Source organism: Salmo salar, chromosome 01 (assembly GCF_965601325.2).
Source record: "Salmo salar chromosome 01, fSalSal1, whole genome shotgun sequence".
Taxonomy (NCBI): Eukaryota; Metazoa; Chordata; class Actinopteri; order Salmoniformes; family Salmonidae; genus Salmo; species Salmo salar.
In genome coordinates, this window is record NC_138291.1 from 136871683 (window position 1) to 136884786 (window position 13104).

Here is a 13104-nt window from a genome sequence, read left to right on the forward strand (position 1 = left end):
GGCCAGCCAGGCAGGGAGCTCAGCTCTAAAGACTCACTGGCATCTTCAGGCACACTAAGTAAACGGCAGCTCAGTGGTAGCTGCTTTCTCAGTACAGATCGTTCACTGAGCAAAGAGCCTGCTGCCTGGTGGTGCCAGACTGGTACAGCTGGTGGTAAGGTCTTGTAAGGTGAAATAAAGTTCAAAATCACCTCCTCTTTAACCTTCCGTTTGTTTATGGTTTTCATTTTCTATAACACCACTGAATGTTGAGCTAAATTAAGATGAGAAGTACAAAATACATTGGATGATTTACACGAAGGCAAGGTATGATATTCCTGATACAAACTGATCAACCTGCAGTAAAGTGGGTATGTAAGGTTGAGAGGGAGCAGAGTCATGTAAAGTATGATCAGTGAGATGAGATCTCCTCCCGGACTCACCATTTGGACAGCAGGTCTCCCCAGGTCTCCAGGATCTTCTCAGCACACTCCTTTGACACGTCTCCTGAGCCACTCAGCAACGGCTCGTCATTGTCTGACAGAATAGAATATAAAACCACTTTATTGTCCACCTTGCAAAAATAAACATGACCTCTGCGCCAGAGACAGAGGGTGTGTCCCAAATGGCACCCTATTCCCGGGACAGTGCACTACTTCTGATCAGGGCTGTGGTCAAACACAGTGCACTTTATAGGGAATAGGGTGGCATTTGGGATGAACAGAGACTTGAAGGGTTGACATACCAACTACCTGGGCTAGAGTACATAAACATACTGTACGTATAGCGACTTACTAGACTGGTAAAAAACACAATCAGCCATGCCGAGACTAAACTACGGCACATAACAGGCTGGCTAAACAGGAGACAAACAGAGTGGTGTGTGTGTGTGTGTGGGGGGGGTACTGACATTGAGACAGACAAATAGACCTAGCTGTCACACATCAAGAATGGCATAATACATACTGTACAGGGAGAGGAATAAGGCACAAACAGACTTGGGGAGGCTACTACCCAATCCCAAACCGACCATATCGTGTTCACTAGGGCACGTTGTAGCAAAAATGTTTTGTTACCAAAAAATGGTAATCCGTTTTTTGGGGGGGGGATTTGAGAGGATTGGATAGGCAGAATTTCTGCCTTACTGCATACACCTGTCTAATCCTCTCAGAAGTCAACAAGTGCCCAGGGGGTAGGGGAAATGAACAGTACATAGACCAGGGGTAGAGGCTAGGGGTTCATTTGGGATGGCACTATAGAGACAGGAGGGCAACAAGGACTATCCTTTATTCTTACTACCACAGATTTAGCAGATAGCAGTTTTTTTAAGGATACACTTGCAATGATTGTGATATGTGGTTGTTTTACCTACTTTAGTAAGTCACTCTGGTGAATAAGGGTGTGTACTCAATGACTCAAATGTAAATGTAGGGGAAGAGAGCTCTTCTGACCTCAATCGGACTTCCTGGTTAAATTACGGTTAAATACAATGTAAAATTTGGGTTGCTCAGACAGTCACCTTCCTCCTCATCATCCTCGGGAGGCGATGGCACCATGGAGCCGTGGGAGGAAGCCTGCAGGATGTTGGGGCTGGCTGTCGTTTTCTTCCTCTCCCTCTCTGACTCACTCTCCAGGCTCAGCACCTCATACAGGGTATCGTTGTTACTCTTACGCTCCATCTGGAGGAAGCAGGGTATAGAGTCACATACACACTTCCTGTCATGGATCATAAAGCATTGGATTCGTGTCGTTGATACTGTTACGCTACATCTAGGAAGGGAGGAAAGGAATGGTGTTACATACAGGGTCAAGACAATAGGTGACCACATTGACTAGCAGTTACATTGTTAAAGAAACTAAAAAAGAGCCCTCTCACAATTCATGTTGGGTTAACACAAATTAAGTCTAGACTAAAAAGTATGTTCAGTGTTGGTTCTCCATTGAGATTTTCAGGGAAACCGGGAGATGCCCATAATGTTTAAGTGTTTGGTCTTCCATGGTGTCTGTCTCACCTGTCTGAGTTTCAGCTAGGAGGTATCACCTGTCTGAGTTTCAGGTAGAATGTCTGTCTCACCTGTCTGAGCTGCAGATAGAAGGTCTGCCTCACCTGTCTGAGTTTCAGCTAGGAGGTCTCACCTGTCTGAGTTTCAGGTAGAATGTTTGTCTCACCTGTCTGAGTTTCAGGTAGAATGTCTGTCTCGCCTGTCTGAGCTGTAGGTAGAAGGTCTGTCTCACCTGTCTGAGCTGCAGGTAGAAGGTCTGTCTCACCTGTCTGAGCTGCAGGTAGAAGGTCTGTCTCACCTGTCTGAGCTGCAGGTAGAAGGTCTGTCTCACCTGTCTGAGCTGCAGGTAGAAGGTCTGTCTCACCTGTCTGAGTTTCAGGTAGAAGGTCTGTCTCACCTGTGAGTTTCAGGTAGAATGTCTGTCTCACCTGTCTGAGTTTCAGGTAGAATGTCTGTCTCACCTGTCTGAGTTTCAGGTAGAAGGTCTGTCTCACCTGTCTGAGTTTCAGCTAGAAGATCTCACCTGTCTGAGTTTCAGGTAGAATGTCTGTCTCACCTGTCTGAGCTGCAGGTAGAAGGTCTGTCTCACCTGTCTGAGTTGCAGGTAGAATGTCTGTCTCACCTGTCTGAGTTTCAGGTAGAAGGTCTGTCTCACCTGTCTGAGTTTCAGCTAGAAGGTCTCACCTGTCTGAGTTTCAGGTAGAATGTCTGTCTCACCTGTCTGAGCTGCAGGTAGAAGGTCTGTCTCACCTGTCTGAGTTTCAGCTAGAAGGTCTGTCTCACCTGTCTGAGTTTCAGCTAGAAGGTCTCCCCTGTCTGAGTTTCAGCCAGAAGGTTTCACCTGTCTGAGTTTCAGGTAGAATATCTGTCTCACCTGCCTGAGCTGCAGGTAGAAGGTCTGTCTCACCTGTCTGAGTTTCAGCTAGGAGGTCTCACCTGTCTGAGTTTCAGGTAGAATGTCTGTCTCACCTGTCTGAGTTTCAGGTGGAAGGTCTGTCTCACCTGTCTGAGTTTCAGGTAGAATGTCTGTCTCACCTGTCTGAGTTTCAGGTAGAATGTCTGTCTCACCTGTCTGAGTTTCAGGTAGTAGGTCTCGGTGTAGTTGCGTTTGCTGAAGGGCCAGAATAGCCTCTCGTTGGGTGAGCAGACTCTGACCCTGGTCTCCAGAAGGAAACGAACAGGCTCCTCCACCTCAGTGATCACCAGGTCTACCGCCGTCGTCATGTACATGAACTTATCTGTTGGACATGACCCATAACCGCCATTAATATAACCGTTATAGCTGTGGTCATGTACATTTACAGGACAAATATAAGCACCCACCTAATTAGTGTTATACATGAACTTATCTGTTGAACATAACCCATAACTTTAATTAACTTTCATTAATAAATCCTTACAGCGGTGGTCATGTAAATTGACACAACACTCTTCAATTTAACCGTTCAAGTTGTGGACCTGTACAATAACTTATCTGGAACACAAACATCCTCAATATAACAGTTGCTGTGGTCATAGATATGAATTTGTAACAGGAACAGTGGTTAGCTATGTAAATGACATCAGCCAGACAGCCACGGTCTGGCTATGAACCATCTGGGGGCATCATCCTTAGAGTCCTGATCATACACAGACAGGAAGAATACCATGTTAACGTGGCACTACATAACAACCTGTGGACATATCATTGCATGTTGGCCGTCTGGCCTGCTGTACCTTTGGGCGTCTCCTCGTTAACAGCCTGGAACTGGGGCGTGTTGGGATTCCAGCTCCCTGTGATGATGTAGGACTTCCCATCGGAGGACTTCCCCATCGACTCCAGGTCAAGCAGGTGCATGTCACTGTTCTTCACGTTCTTTCCTGGACTCAGCAGGAGGCCGAAGCACCTGGAACACACACACACCGAGCAGGCGTTCACAGACACACAGAGACACACGTCATAAGAGTGGAACAAGGTGGAAGGCATCAGACCAGACGTCCCCCCCCAAGTATCAGGCTAGGTATATACTTGACTGACCAGAGCATGGAATAACAGAGGATAACAGAGCTCTCCAATCCGGGCCCAGTATAGGAACAGTAAAATAACAAAAAGCAATGGAACTGAGGTTCAAGTGAAGGTAAGTCAAAACAACATTATTAACCGCAGAGAATTAGCAGGCTCAGAACAGAAACATCCATCTCGTTCTCATGGCCCGACTGAGACACTTAAGCTCGGAAACAGACGGACATTAAACAGTGCTTGTTTATCAATTAGAACTGAATTACAGCTTGTTAAGAATAGCTGAGAGACGTCCTGACTGAGAAGTCTCCGTGGTGGTGGGACTAAGGGTCCCAGTTAGATACCATCTGTGCACCGTACACTGTGTCACGTCTGCGCAGCCTCTGTACCCGTGTGTGTGTTTGCGTGCGTGCACGTTACCTCTCTATGGCCAGCTCCTTATTAGACGTCTGTTGAACGTAGATGACGATCTTCTTGTCCATTCCCGGTCGCAGCTTGAAGCTGTTCTTGTCTTTGTCTTTCGCCACAGCACTGGAAAAATAGAAACATAGAATTGCCCTGAGACTTATACAGTAATACCATATCGATGGAGATAATAAACCACTCTTCGCATTTGTTTACGCAGTTCATTGATCTAATGGGATGATGCAAGCACTGAGAATTTTTGTGTTTTGAATAGTAACGTTTTGAATGTCTGCTGAAATAGCAGTCAACCTAATGAAAGCATACTCTTTTTTTCCCAAACGCAAATGCTCCTTCCAAAAATATTTCACAAATTACTAATAATTTATACATAGCATACACTCAAGGCACTTCGAGCATGCTGTTAGATACACCACACTGGAGTTATGAGATCATAAATAAATGCAAAATAAAAACTGTGGCATGCGGCTTAAGAGCCACTCTTCCCGTGTGGCTCAGTTGGTAGAGCATGGCACTTGCAATGCCAGGGTTGTGGGTTCAATTTCCACGGGGGACTAGTACGGAGAAAAAAAAAAGGTATGAAATGTATGCTTTAGGCGCTCTGGATAAAAACATCTACTAAATGAAAAAATATATAATAAATTATTATTAAAAAAAAGGGAAATACACGCCTAACGAAAACCGAAATTAGGTAATAAACACCATATAAGGGGATGGAGACTGAACAGTATGATGGTCCAAGTTGCTAAAAAATTACATTTTCAAGACTTCGCAACCACGACACTAGTCTTATCTTTACAATATTTGCTGTGTACTGTAGATTATACCAATCTGTTCTGGAATTCCTGGAGTTAACATCCTAATGACTTGCCTATTAGGCCCTACTAGCGTGTGAATGCTGCGCTTAGATCTCAACATTCCATAAATAAGCAGCCCATGGCTTAATGAGGAGGAAATATGCCCATCTAAAAATAAGCAATGGCTTTTTATGTTTTTTAAACAACCAGTGTAGTATTTGGCCATTTGAGAGTCACGGGAAGTGGCTTGTTTGGTGGGAATTGGAAACCATCCCTATTAAAGTCTGAGGAGGAGGATCTGTTCTTTCCTTGCCTCCTCTCCTTAAATCACTCGGATCAGAAAGAACTGATGAGCTTCCACCATATTGTTTTCACCTGTTAAGTCTTTTCCAATAATTGCACATGAAGGGGAGGACACAAGAACAGGACAGATGTTTAAGCAGTTGAGACTAAGCCTTAGAGAAACAGCCATGAGTGAGACACTAAAGTTCTCTGTCATCTAAAATAAAACGCAACACAGAGCTGATGATAATGGGTCCTCTCTGCCTCTGCTGAAGCGCATGATCGCTCGCTTGGTTTCCATGCGGACATGTCCAGAGTCGCCCTACGTGAGAGTCAGTGACTAATCTGAGGACCCCAACGTCCTCTCTGTCTGATGAGCAGAAAAGGGCTGTCTAATCTCCGGCACCGCGATGGATTCCTAGGAGGACGTGTCTGTTTGTCGGCGTCGGCCCGGGCCAGTGGCAGTCCGCTTGTGGATAAGCTTCTGTGGAGGAGAAGAAGCTGTTCTGCTGCTCAGGATGATAAATTAGAGGAAACACGTGTCTACAATTCAAATCAATGCTAAAAAATAAAGACACCTGTAGCTATTTATGCTATTTCCTTCTGCACTGAAGGGGCATCACGCTTTCTGAGAGTGAGATTGAATGCAAGTAGAGCGAATTCAGTTAATGTGTGTTTTGAGAGGGGAAAAGAGCCCTTTCAAATAGGCAACAAATAGACTTGAGGATGAGGCCGGGTGATGTTCGAACATGTACTATACTTTGAGAGCGGTAAAGAGATCATCTGAATATATAACAAATTTAGAGAGAGGACATTAATAAGCACACAGTAGAGAAAGCATGTTCGAACAAGGCTGTAATGTACCATGTATAAACGTGCAACAAATAGACAATGCAGATGTTGATGATAGCTCCAGTGTACAGTTTGATAACATTGATGTTCTAACATGGTTATACCATGCAGTTCATGACGGACCCCTAATGTACCACACCTAGAGATGGAGGAAGATGGCTGTTGTGGACAGATCGACAACGTGAGTCACGTGTTTGCAATGCACCGTACCTAAAGGTCCCTTTCCCATCATCCTCCTTGATCTCCAGACTGACGGTGAAGGTGAAGACGTCGCTGTCTGGAGTCAGGGGCGTAGCCAAGCCCGAGAGGAGCGTCTTCTTGGTGGACCGCCGAAAGGCCGTGGCGAAGCTGTACAGTATCCTGCTGACCTGTGGCGTTTAAACACACACACCAGAGGATAAACAAGAGCATGCACACACGTAGAGACACACACATGGTTTGAAGATCAGCGTACATACACACACACACAGAGAGAGACAGACACACACACACACCAAGGGATTGAAAATCAGAGACACACACATACTCGCAGCACTAGAGTCCTAGAAAGCTTTTCAGTTATTGGACGACATGATACAGTACAATTGTAGATAGGACTCTGTTTACAGCGTGTGAGCTGAGCCGAATTCTCTCTCTCGCTCTCTCTTTCGTTAGGTGATCATCTAGGCCTTAGCGCATCGCTGCACTGTAGATAAAACGAATGACTGTTACACTGGTTGAGTCATCTGCATCCACACAGTTTGGCTTCTCTTCTTACAATACGCGTCATCCCCAGACTCAGCTCATAGTTGAGCGGTGAAAACATTTCTAGGAGATCGCAGTGTCACACACGCGTACGCACACACGGACACACACACACTTCTAGGAGGCCGCGGTGTGTCTCACACAAACCCCTGTGTCCCTTACGGAGAGCCACGTCACAGTGGGGTGTGTGTGGAGGGCTATAAAGCGTGAATAAATATTTTGCTGTGCAACCAGGAGTTCTATTTTGGGAGCAGAGTGCGCATGGGAAATAAATCTCCCAGATCATAATTGTTGTAATGTTGTGTCCACACACACACACACACACACACACACACACACACACACACACACACACACACACACACACACACACACGGTCAAACGTTTTAGAACACCTACTCATTCCAGGGTTTTTCTTAATTTTTAATATTTTCTACATTGTAGAATAATAGTGAAGACATCAAAACTTTGAAATAACACATATGGAATCATGTTGTAACCAAAAAAGTGTTAAACAAATCAAAATATATTTCATATTTGAGATTCTTCAAAATAGCCACACATTGCCTTGACAGCTTTGCACACCATTGGCATTCTCTCAACCAGCTTCATGAGGTAGTCACCTGGAATGCATTCCAATTATTAACAGGTGTGCTTGTTAAAAGTTCATTTGTGGAATTTCTTTCCTTCTTAATGCGTTTCAGCCAATCAGTTGTGTTGTGACAAGGTAGAGGTTGTATACAGAAGATAGCCCTATTTGGTAAAAGACCAAGTCCATATTACGGCAAGAACAGCTCAAATAAGCAAAGAGAAACGACAGTCCATCATTACTTTAGGACATGAAGTTCAGTCAATACGGAAACATTTCAAGAACTTTAAAAGTTTCTTCAAGTGCAGTCGCAAAAACCATCAAGCGCTATGATGAAACTGGCTCTCATGAGGACCGCCACAGGAAAGGAAGATCCAGAGTTACCTCTGCTGCAGAGGATAAGTTCATTAGAGTTACCAGCCTCAGAAATCTGTAATTAACTGCACCTCAGATTACAGCCCAAATAAATGCTTCACAGAGTTCAAGTAACAGACACATCTCAACACATCTCAAAAGTTTCAAAAGTTTCTTCAAGTGCAGTCGCAAAAACTATCAAGCGCTATGATGAAACTGTCTCTCATGAGGACCGCCACAGTAAAGGAAGCAATGGACATTATACCGGTGGAAATCTGTCCTTTGGTCAAACTTGAGATTTTTGGTTCCAACCGCCGTGTCTTTGTGAGACGCAGAATAGGTGAACGGATGATCTCCGCATGTGTGGTTCCCACCGTGAAGCAAGGAGGTGGTGTCAGTGATTTATTTAAAAATCAAGGCACACTTCACTTAACCAGCATGACTACCACAGTATTCTGCAGTGATACGCCATCCCATCTGGTTTGCGCTTAGTGGGACTATCATTTGTTTTTCAACAGGACAATGACCCAACACACCTCCAGGCTGTGTAAGGGCTATTTGACCAAGAAGGAGAGTGATGGAGTGCTACATCAGATGACCTGGCCTCCACAATCACCAGTCTTCAACCCAATTGAGATGGTTTGGGATGAGTTAGACCGCAGAGTGAAGGAAAAGCAGCCAACAAGTGCTCAGCATATGTAGGAACTCCTTCAAGATGGTTGGAAATGCATTCCAGGTGAAGCCGGTGGAGAGAATGCCAAGAGTGTGAAAAGCTGTCATCAAGGGAAAGGGTGGCTACTTTGAAGAATCTAAAATATATTTTGATTTGCTCAACACTTTTTTGGTTACTACATGATTCCATTTGAGTTATTTCATAGTTTTGATGTCTTCACTATTATTATACAATGTAGAAAATAGTAAAAATAAAGAAAAACCTCTTTGACTGGTATTGTATAGGTTTTTTCCTTCATTATTTTCCCCTAACCCTACCTCTCCTCATTGGAGTAAAATAATGGACAATAATACCTATACATACTACATTTTACATTAGTTCTCTTTTTCTTTTCTTTTTTTTACCCATCAGCTATACTCACCCCCTCCCATCCATCTCTAAAAACAATCCAGTCTTGACTTCTACTTGCCATATGTTTTTCAACTGTGCGGTTTCACAAGAGTTCTACAACTTTCTATTCTTATAGTTTCCACAGATTCTAAATGAAAGATGAACACCTTTACTAAAAATATTACTATATTATTGATCAACTGACCATGGCTTTTCAAGTCACCCAGCAGTGCTATTTACAAAGATAGCTTTAAGTAAATGTTATGATTTTTTCAGCCATTTCTGAACCTGCGACCAAAAACAAGCTACATACAAGTGAGCTAATGATTCGGTCTCCTCGCAGCAAAATCTGCAGAGCTGGGATGTTTGTATCTCCCATATACCTAACATTCTATTGGTTGCAAGAATTTTGCATAATAATTTTAAAAAGCTCTATGTTTTGAATCCAGTGTTTTGTGTATCAGTTCATAAACCCTGTGCCATGGAATCGGCACATCAAAAATCTCTTCAACTATTTTGCAAACTGTCAATTTTTTGGAACTGATATACTTTTTTATTTATCACATATTTATCTTTTACCAATTATGGTCTTTAGTACAGGGCCGGCAAAGAAGTTCCTTACCATCTCCCCCTTCCACTTGCCTCCTCCATTTCTGCGGTAATGATGCAATCAGCTGGTTGTAATTTTGGATAGAGCAGATATTTCTATATATTTTTGTTATCTGCATGTGTGACATAACTTCCTCAGTTCTGTTTATGATATCATTAACAAAGTATATACCGTTTTTTTTATTTTTTTATTAGCAGTATATTTGAGATTAACCATAATATTTGTTGTAATATTTGTTCTGTCTTTTCTGGTGGATTAAACTGAAATTGTTTTAATTATATTTTGGAGATAATTTCATTTTCAAATAACCGAAAGTGAGTGGTTGTAATCTGAAAAGGGGCAATTGTTGTAACGCCCTGGCCATAGAGAGGGGTTTTTTGTTCTTTATTTTGGTTAGGCCAGGGTGTTACATTGGGTGGGCGTTCTATGTTCCTTTCTCTATGTTTTTGTATTTCTTTGTTTTGGGCCGTGTGTGGCTCCCAATCAGGCACAGCTGAAGCTCGTTGTTGCTGATTGGGAGTCACACATAAGGAGCATGTTTTTCCTTTGGGTTTTGTGGGTAATTGTTTCTGTTTTGAGTATTTTCCTAACAGGACTGTTTGCTGTCGTTTTTGTTCATTTTTGTAGTGTTCTCTTGTTTTTTTAATTAAAATTCTAATGATGAACACATCCTCTGCTGCACCTTGGTCCCCTCTTCCAGACAGCCGTTACAATTGTTTAACATAGGGTGAGCCATTCTTATTAATCTGTTGGAGAACCAGTTCGGATTTGCAGTGCATTCGGAAAGTATTCAGACAGCTTAACATTTTGTTACAGCCTAATTCTAAAATGTATAAAATAGATTTTTTTTCCTCATCAATCTACACACAATACCCCACAATGACAAAGCAAAAACAGATTTTTAGAAATGTTTGCAAATTTACATACGTATTCAGACCCTTTACCCAGTACTTTGTTCAAGCATATTTGGCAGCGATTACAGCCTTGAGTCATCTTGAGACTTGTCCCGAAGCCACTCCTGCATTGCCTTGGCTGTGTGCTTACGGTCGTTGTCCTGTTGGAAGGTGAACCTTCGCCCCAGTCTGAGGTCCTGAGCACTCTGGAGCTGGTTTTCTAGGATCTCTCTTGTATTTTACTCCGTTCATCTTCTCCTCGACCTGCTGCCCACCCTGCTGCGCTCCCCCGCGAGCTGCCCCCTGCCACCGAGGAGGTGCCGGCCTCCGCGTGCGCTTGGCTCAGGCCAAGAGTTCTCGGCCAGGTCGGCCCAGGGCCAGCAACGCCAGCGGGCGCAGGCCTCTGGGAGGGCCCTCTGGCCCCTCCAGGCCGAGGTGGAGGCGCGGATGGTGGCCCGGTTCTCCCTCGCCCGGCTCGGAGCCGCGGTGCCGGGCTGGCACCCCCGCAAGGCCCTTCTCCCCCGATTGCTCAGTTTGGTTGGGCGGCCAGCTCTAGTAAGAGTCTTGATGGTTCCAAACTTCTTCCATTTAGGAATTATGGAGGCCACTGTGTTCTTGGGGACATGCAATGCTGCAGAAACGTTTTGGTACCCTTCCCCAGATCTGTGCCTCGACACAATCCTGTCTCGGAGCTCTACAGACAATTCCTTTGACCACATATTTATCTTCCTATAGCCTCAAATTCAGCTCTGGACTTTGAAGAAGTCAGTTTCATTGCATTATTTAATTGTTCCCTTCTAATCAGGGACTGATTTAGACCTGAGACACTAGGTGGGTGCAATGAATTATCAGGTAGAACAGAAAACCAGCAGGCTCCAGGCTTGGAGGGTAAGAGTTGAATACCCCTGCTATAACGGATCGCCGGGACTACATTTTACGTCCATAAACCACGTCGTGGGCCGTTCTACTTGCGCATCCTTAACCATTTGTTTACACTTTGTTCAGTCACATTACCTCATTGCCTAGCTGGCTAACATGGTAACTTTACCTGTAGATCCAAATATTTGGAGGCACAGAAAAAAACCCGGATTGCTTCTTCAGGAGACCAATGAGCATAGCAATGAATGAATGACAGACCTCATGCATGTCATCATCACAAACCTGACGTTTTTAAAGAGAAAATAGTGCCTTTACACAATGTAGAAAGCTATTCCACAAACGACTTAGCAATTCCAATGACAGGTATTCATATGACCGCTAACTTTTATAATAAACTAATGTCTTTACATCGTTACATATTCGTTTCTAGACATAGAACATGAGCTTCAAAAGTAGTCAATACAGGCTGTAACTCAAACAATAAAAACAATTGTGCTTTCTAAATGTCATGGGGCGCTCCTAAAGTTGGGAGCACCAGTGGTAGCAATGAAAAATGTTCCTTCAGAGCAGTGTGTGCATGCGTTTGTGTGTGTCAGGGGAGGGAGGAGGTCCAGCCACCAGGCAGACATGGGGTGGTCTGTGTTCTGGGCTGTCTGGAGAGCAGAGACATCTTTCTCCAAGGAAGGAAAAGGGAAAATCAGGTCACTGCACACTGAGGGAGACTAAGCAGAGTAAGGAAGACCAGCTCTCTGTCTGGCTGTGTCCCAAACAGCACCCTACTCCATATAGTGCCCTACTTTTAATAGGGTGCCATTTGGAATGCAAACTCTGTTATACACTATTATATAGGCCGAGCCAGTTCAGGCAGAGCGGAGTACAGGAGTACAGCAGAACAACAGGCTAAGGCTGACTGACTAACTGCAGGCTAGACATGAGATATAAACACATGGGCATTGGGTACATCAGTGTCTGTTCAGAGAGTGCAGCCCAGAGGGCCAGGATAGCGGGGTAAACAGCTCACACAGGAAGAGATATTTCACCTCAACATGAATGTTTGGGCATTGTGTGTGGGCAGCACGGTAGAGTTCTGCTGTGTTGTCAGAATGGAAGGGAGGCTCTGGTACTGTGTGATAAATGGTAGGAGCTCTGGCTCTCACCATCTGCACTGCTGTCAAATGTGGATGGAACTGTAGTGCGGTGATTGAAGACCCAGGCAGCACGGAGCTAAACAAAAGTCACAGGAATTGGAGTATGTGTGTGTGTGTGTGTGTGTGTGTGTGTGTGTGTGTGTGTGTGTGTGTGTGTGTGTGTGTGTGTGTGTGTGTGTGTGTGTGTGTGTGTGTGTGTGTGTGTGACCTCACCGCCTCTTGGATCTCACAACGGAAGACATGGATGCGGAAGATCTCTGCGTTGTAATGGCTCTCTGTGAAGGCGAAGCAGTCACTCTCTGGCGTGCTGTCGTGACCCCGCACACAGAACAGGATCTTGTAGATGGGGTAGCTGGCTATCTCTGTGCTTGTCTGGGGGTCCAGCAACCTGCAGAAAAAGAGTCAGGTCATATTATGGTTAAAGGGTAGCAAAGAAAACAATGCACAAGGTAAGATAGAGAAAATGGAGGTATTCAAACAGCGCATCTC

General features: G+C 44.3%; 1 protein-coding gene across 5 annotated transcripts in view; it reads right to left on the reverse strand.

Annotated features, from left to right (window-relative positions):
- Positions 1 to 13104, reverse strand: part of rabgap1 (RAB GTPase activating protein 1) — a 148069-nt gene that overhangs the window by 97991 nt on the left and 36974 nt on the right. For 3 of the 5 annotated variants that reach the window (XM_014125816.3, XM_014125812.3, XM_082978825.1), the window contains 7 exons: positions 12829 to 13003; positions 6546 to 6703; positions 4402 to 4512; positions 3699 to 3868; positions 3051 to 3220; positions 1499 to 1658; positions 423 to 516 (listed from right to left, as the gene is read on the reverse strand). In XM_014125816.3, coding sequence (XP_013981291.1) covers positions 423 to 516; positions 1499 to 1658; positions 3051 to 3220; positions 3699 to 3868; positions 4402 to 4512; positions 6546 to 6703; positions 12829 to 13003 — 1038 coding nt within the window. Of the gene's footprint in view, positions 1 to 422; positions 517 to 1498; positions 1659 to 1991; positions 2001 to 2020; positions 2034 to 3050; positions 3221 to 3698; positions 3869 to 4401; positions 4513 to 6545; positions 6704 to 12828; positions 13004 to 13104 lie in introns of those variants that run through there. The other 2 variants (XM_014125842.3, XM_082978826.1) reach the window with 2 other exon arrangements.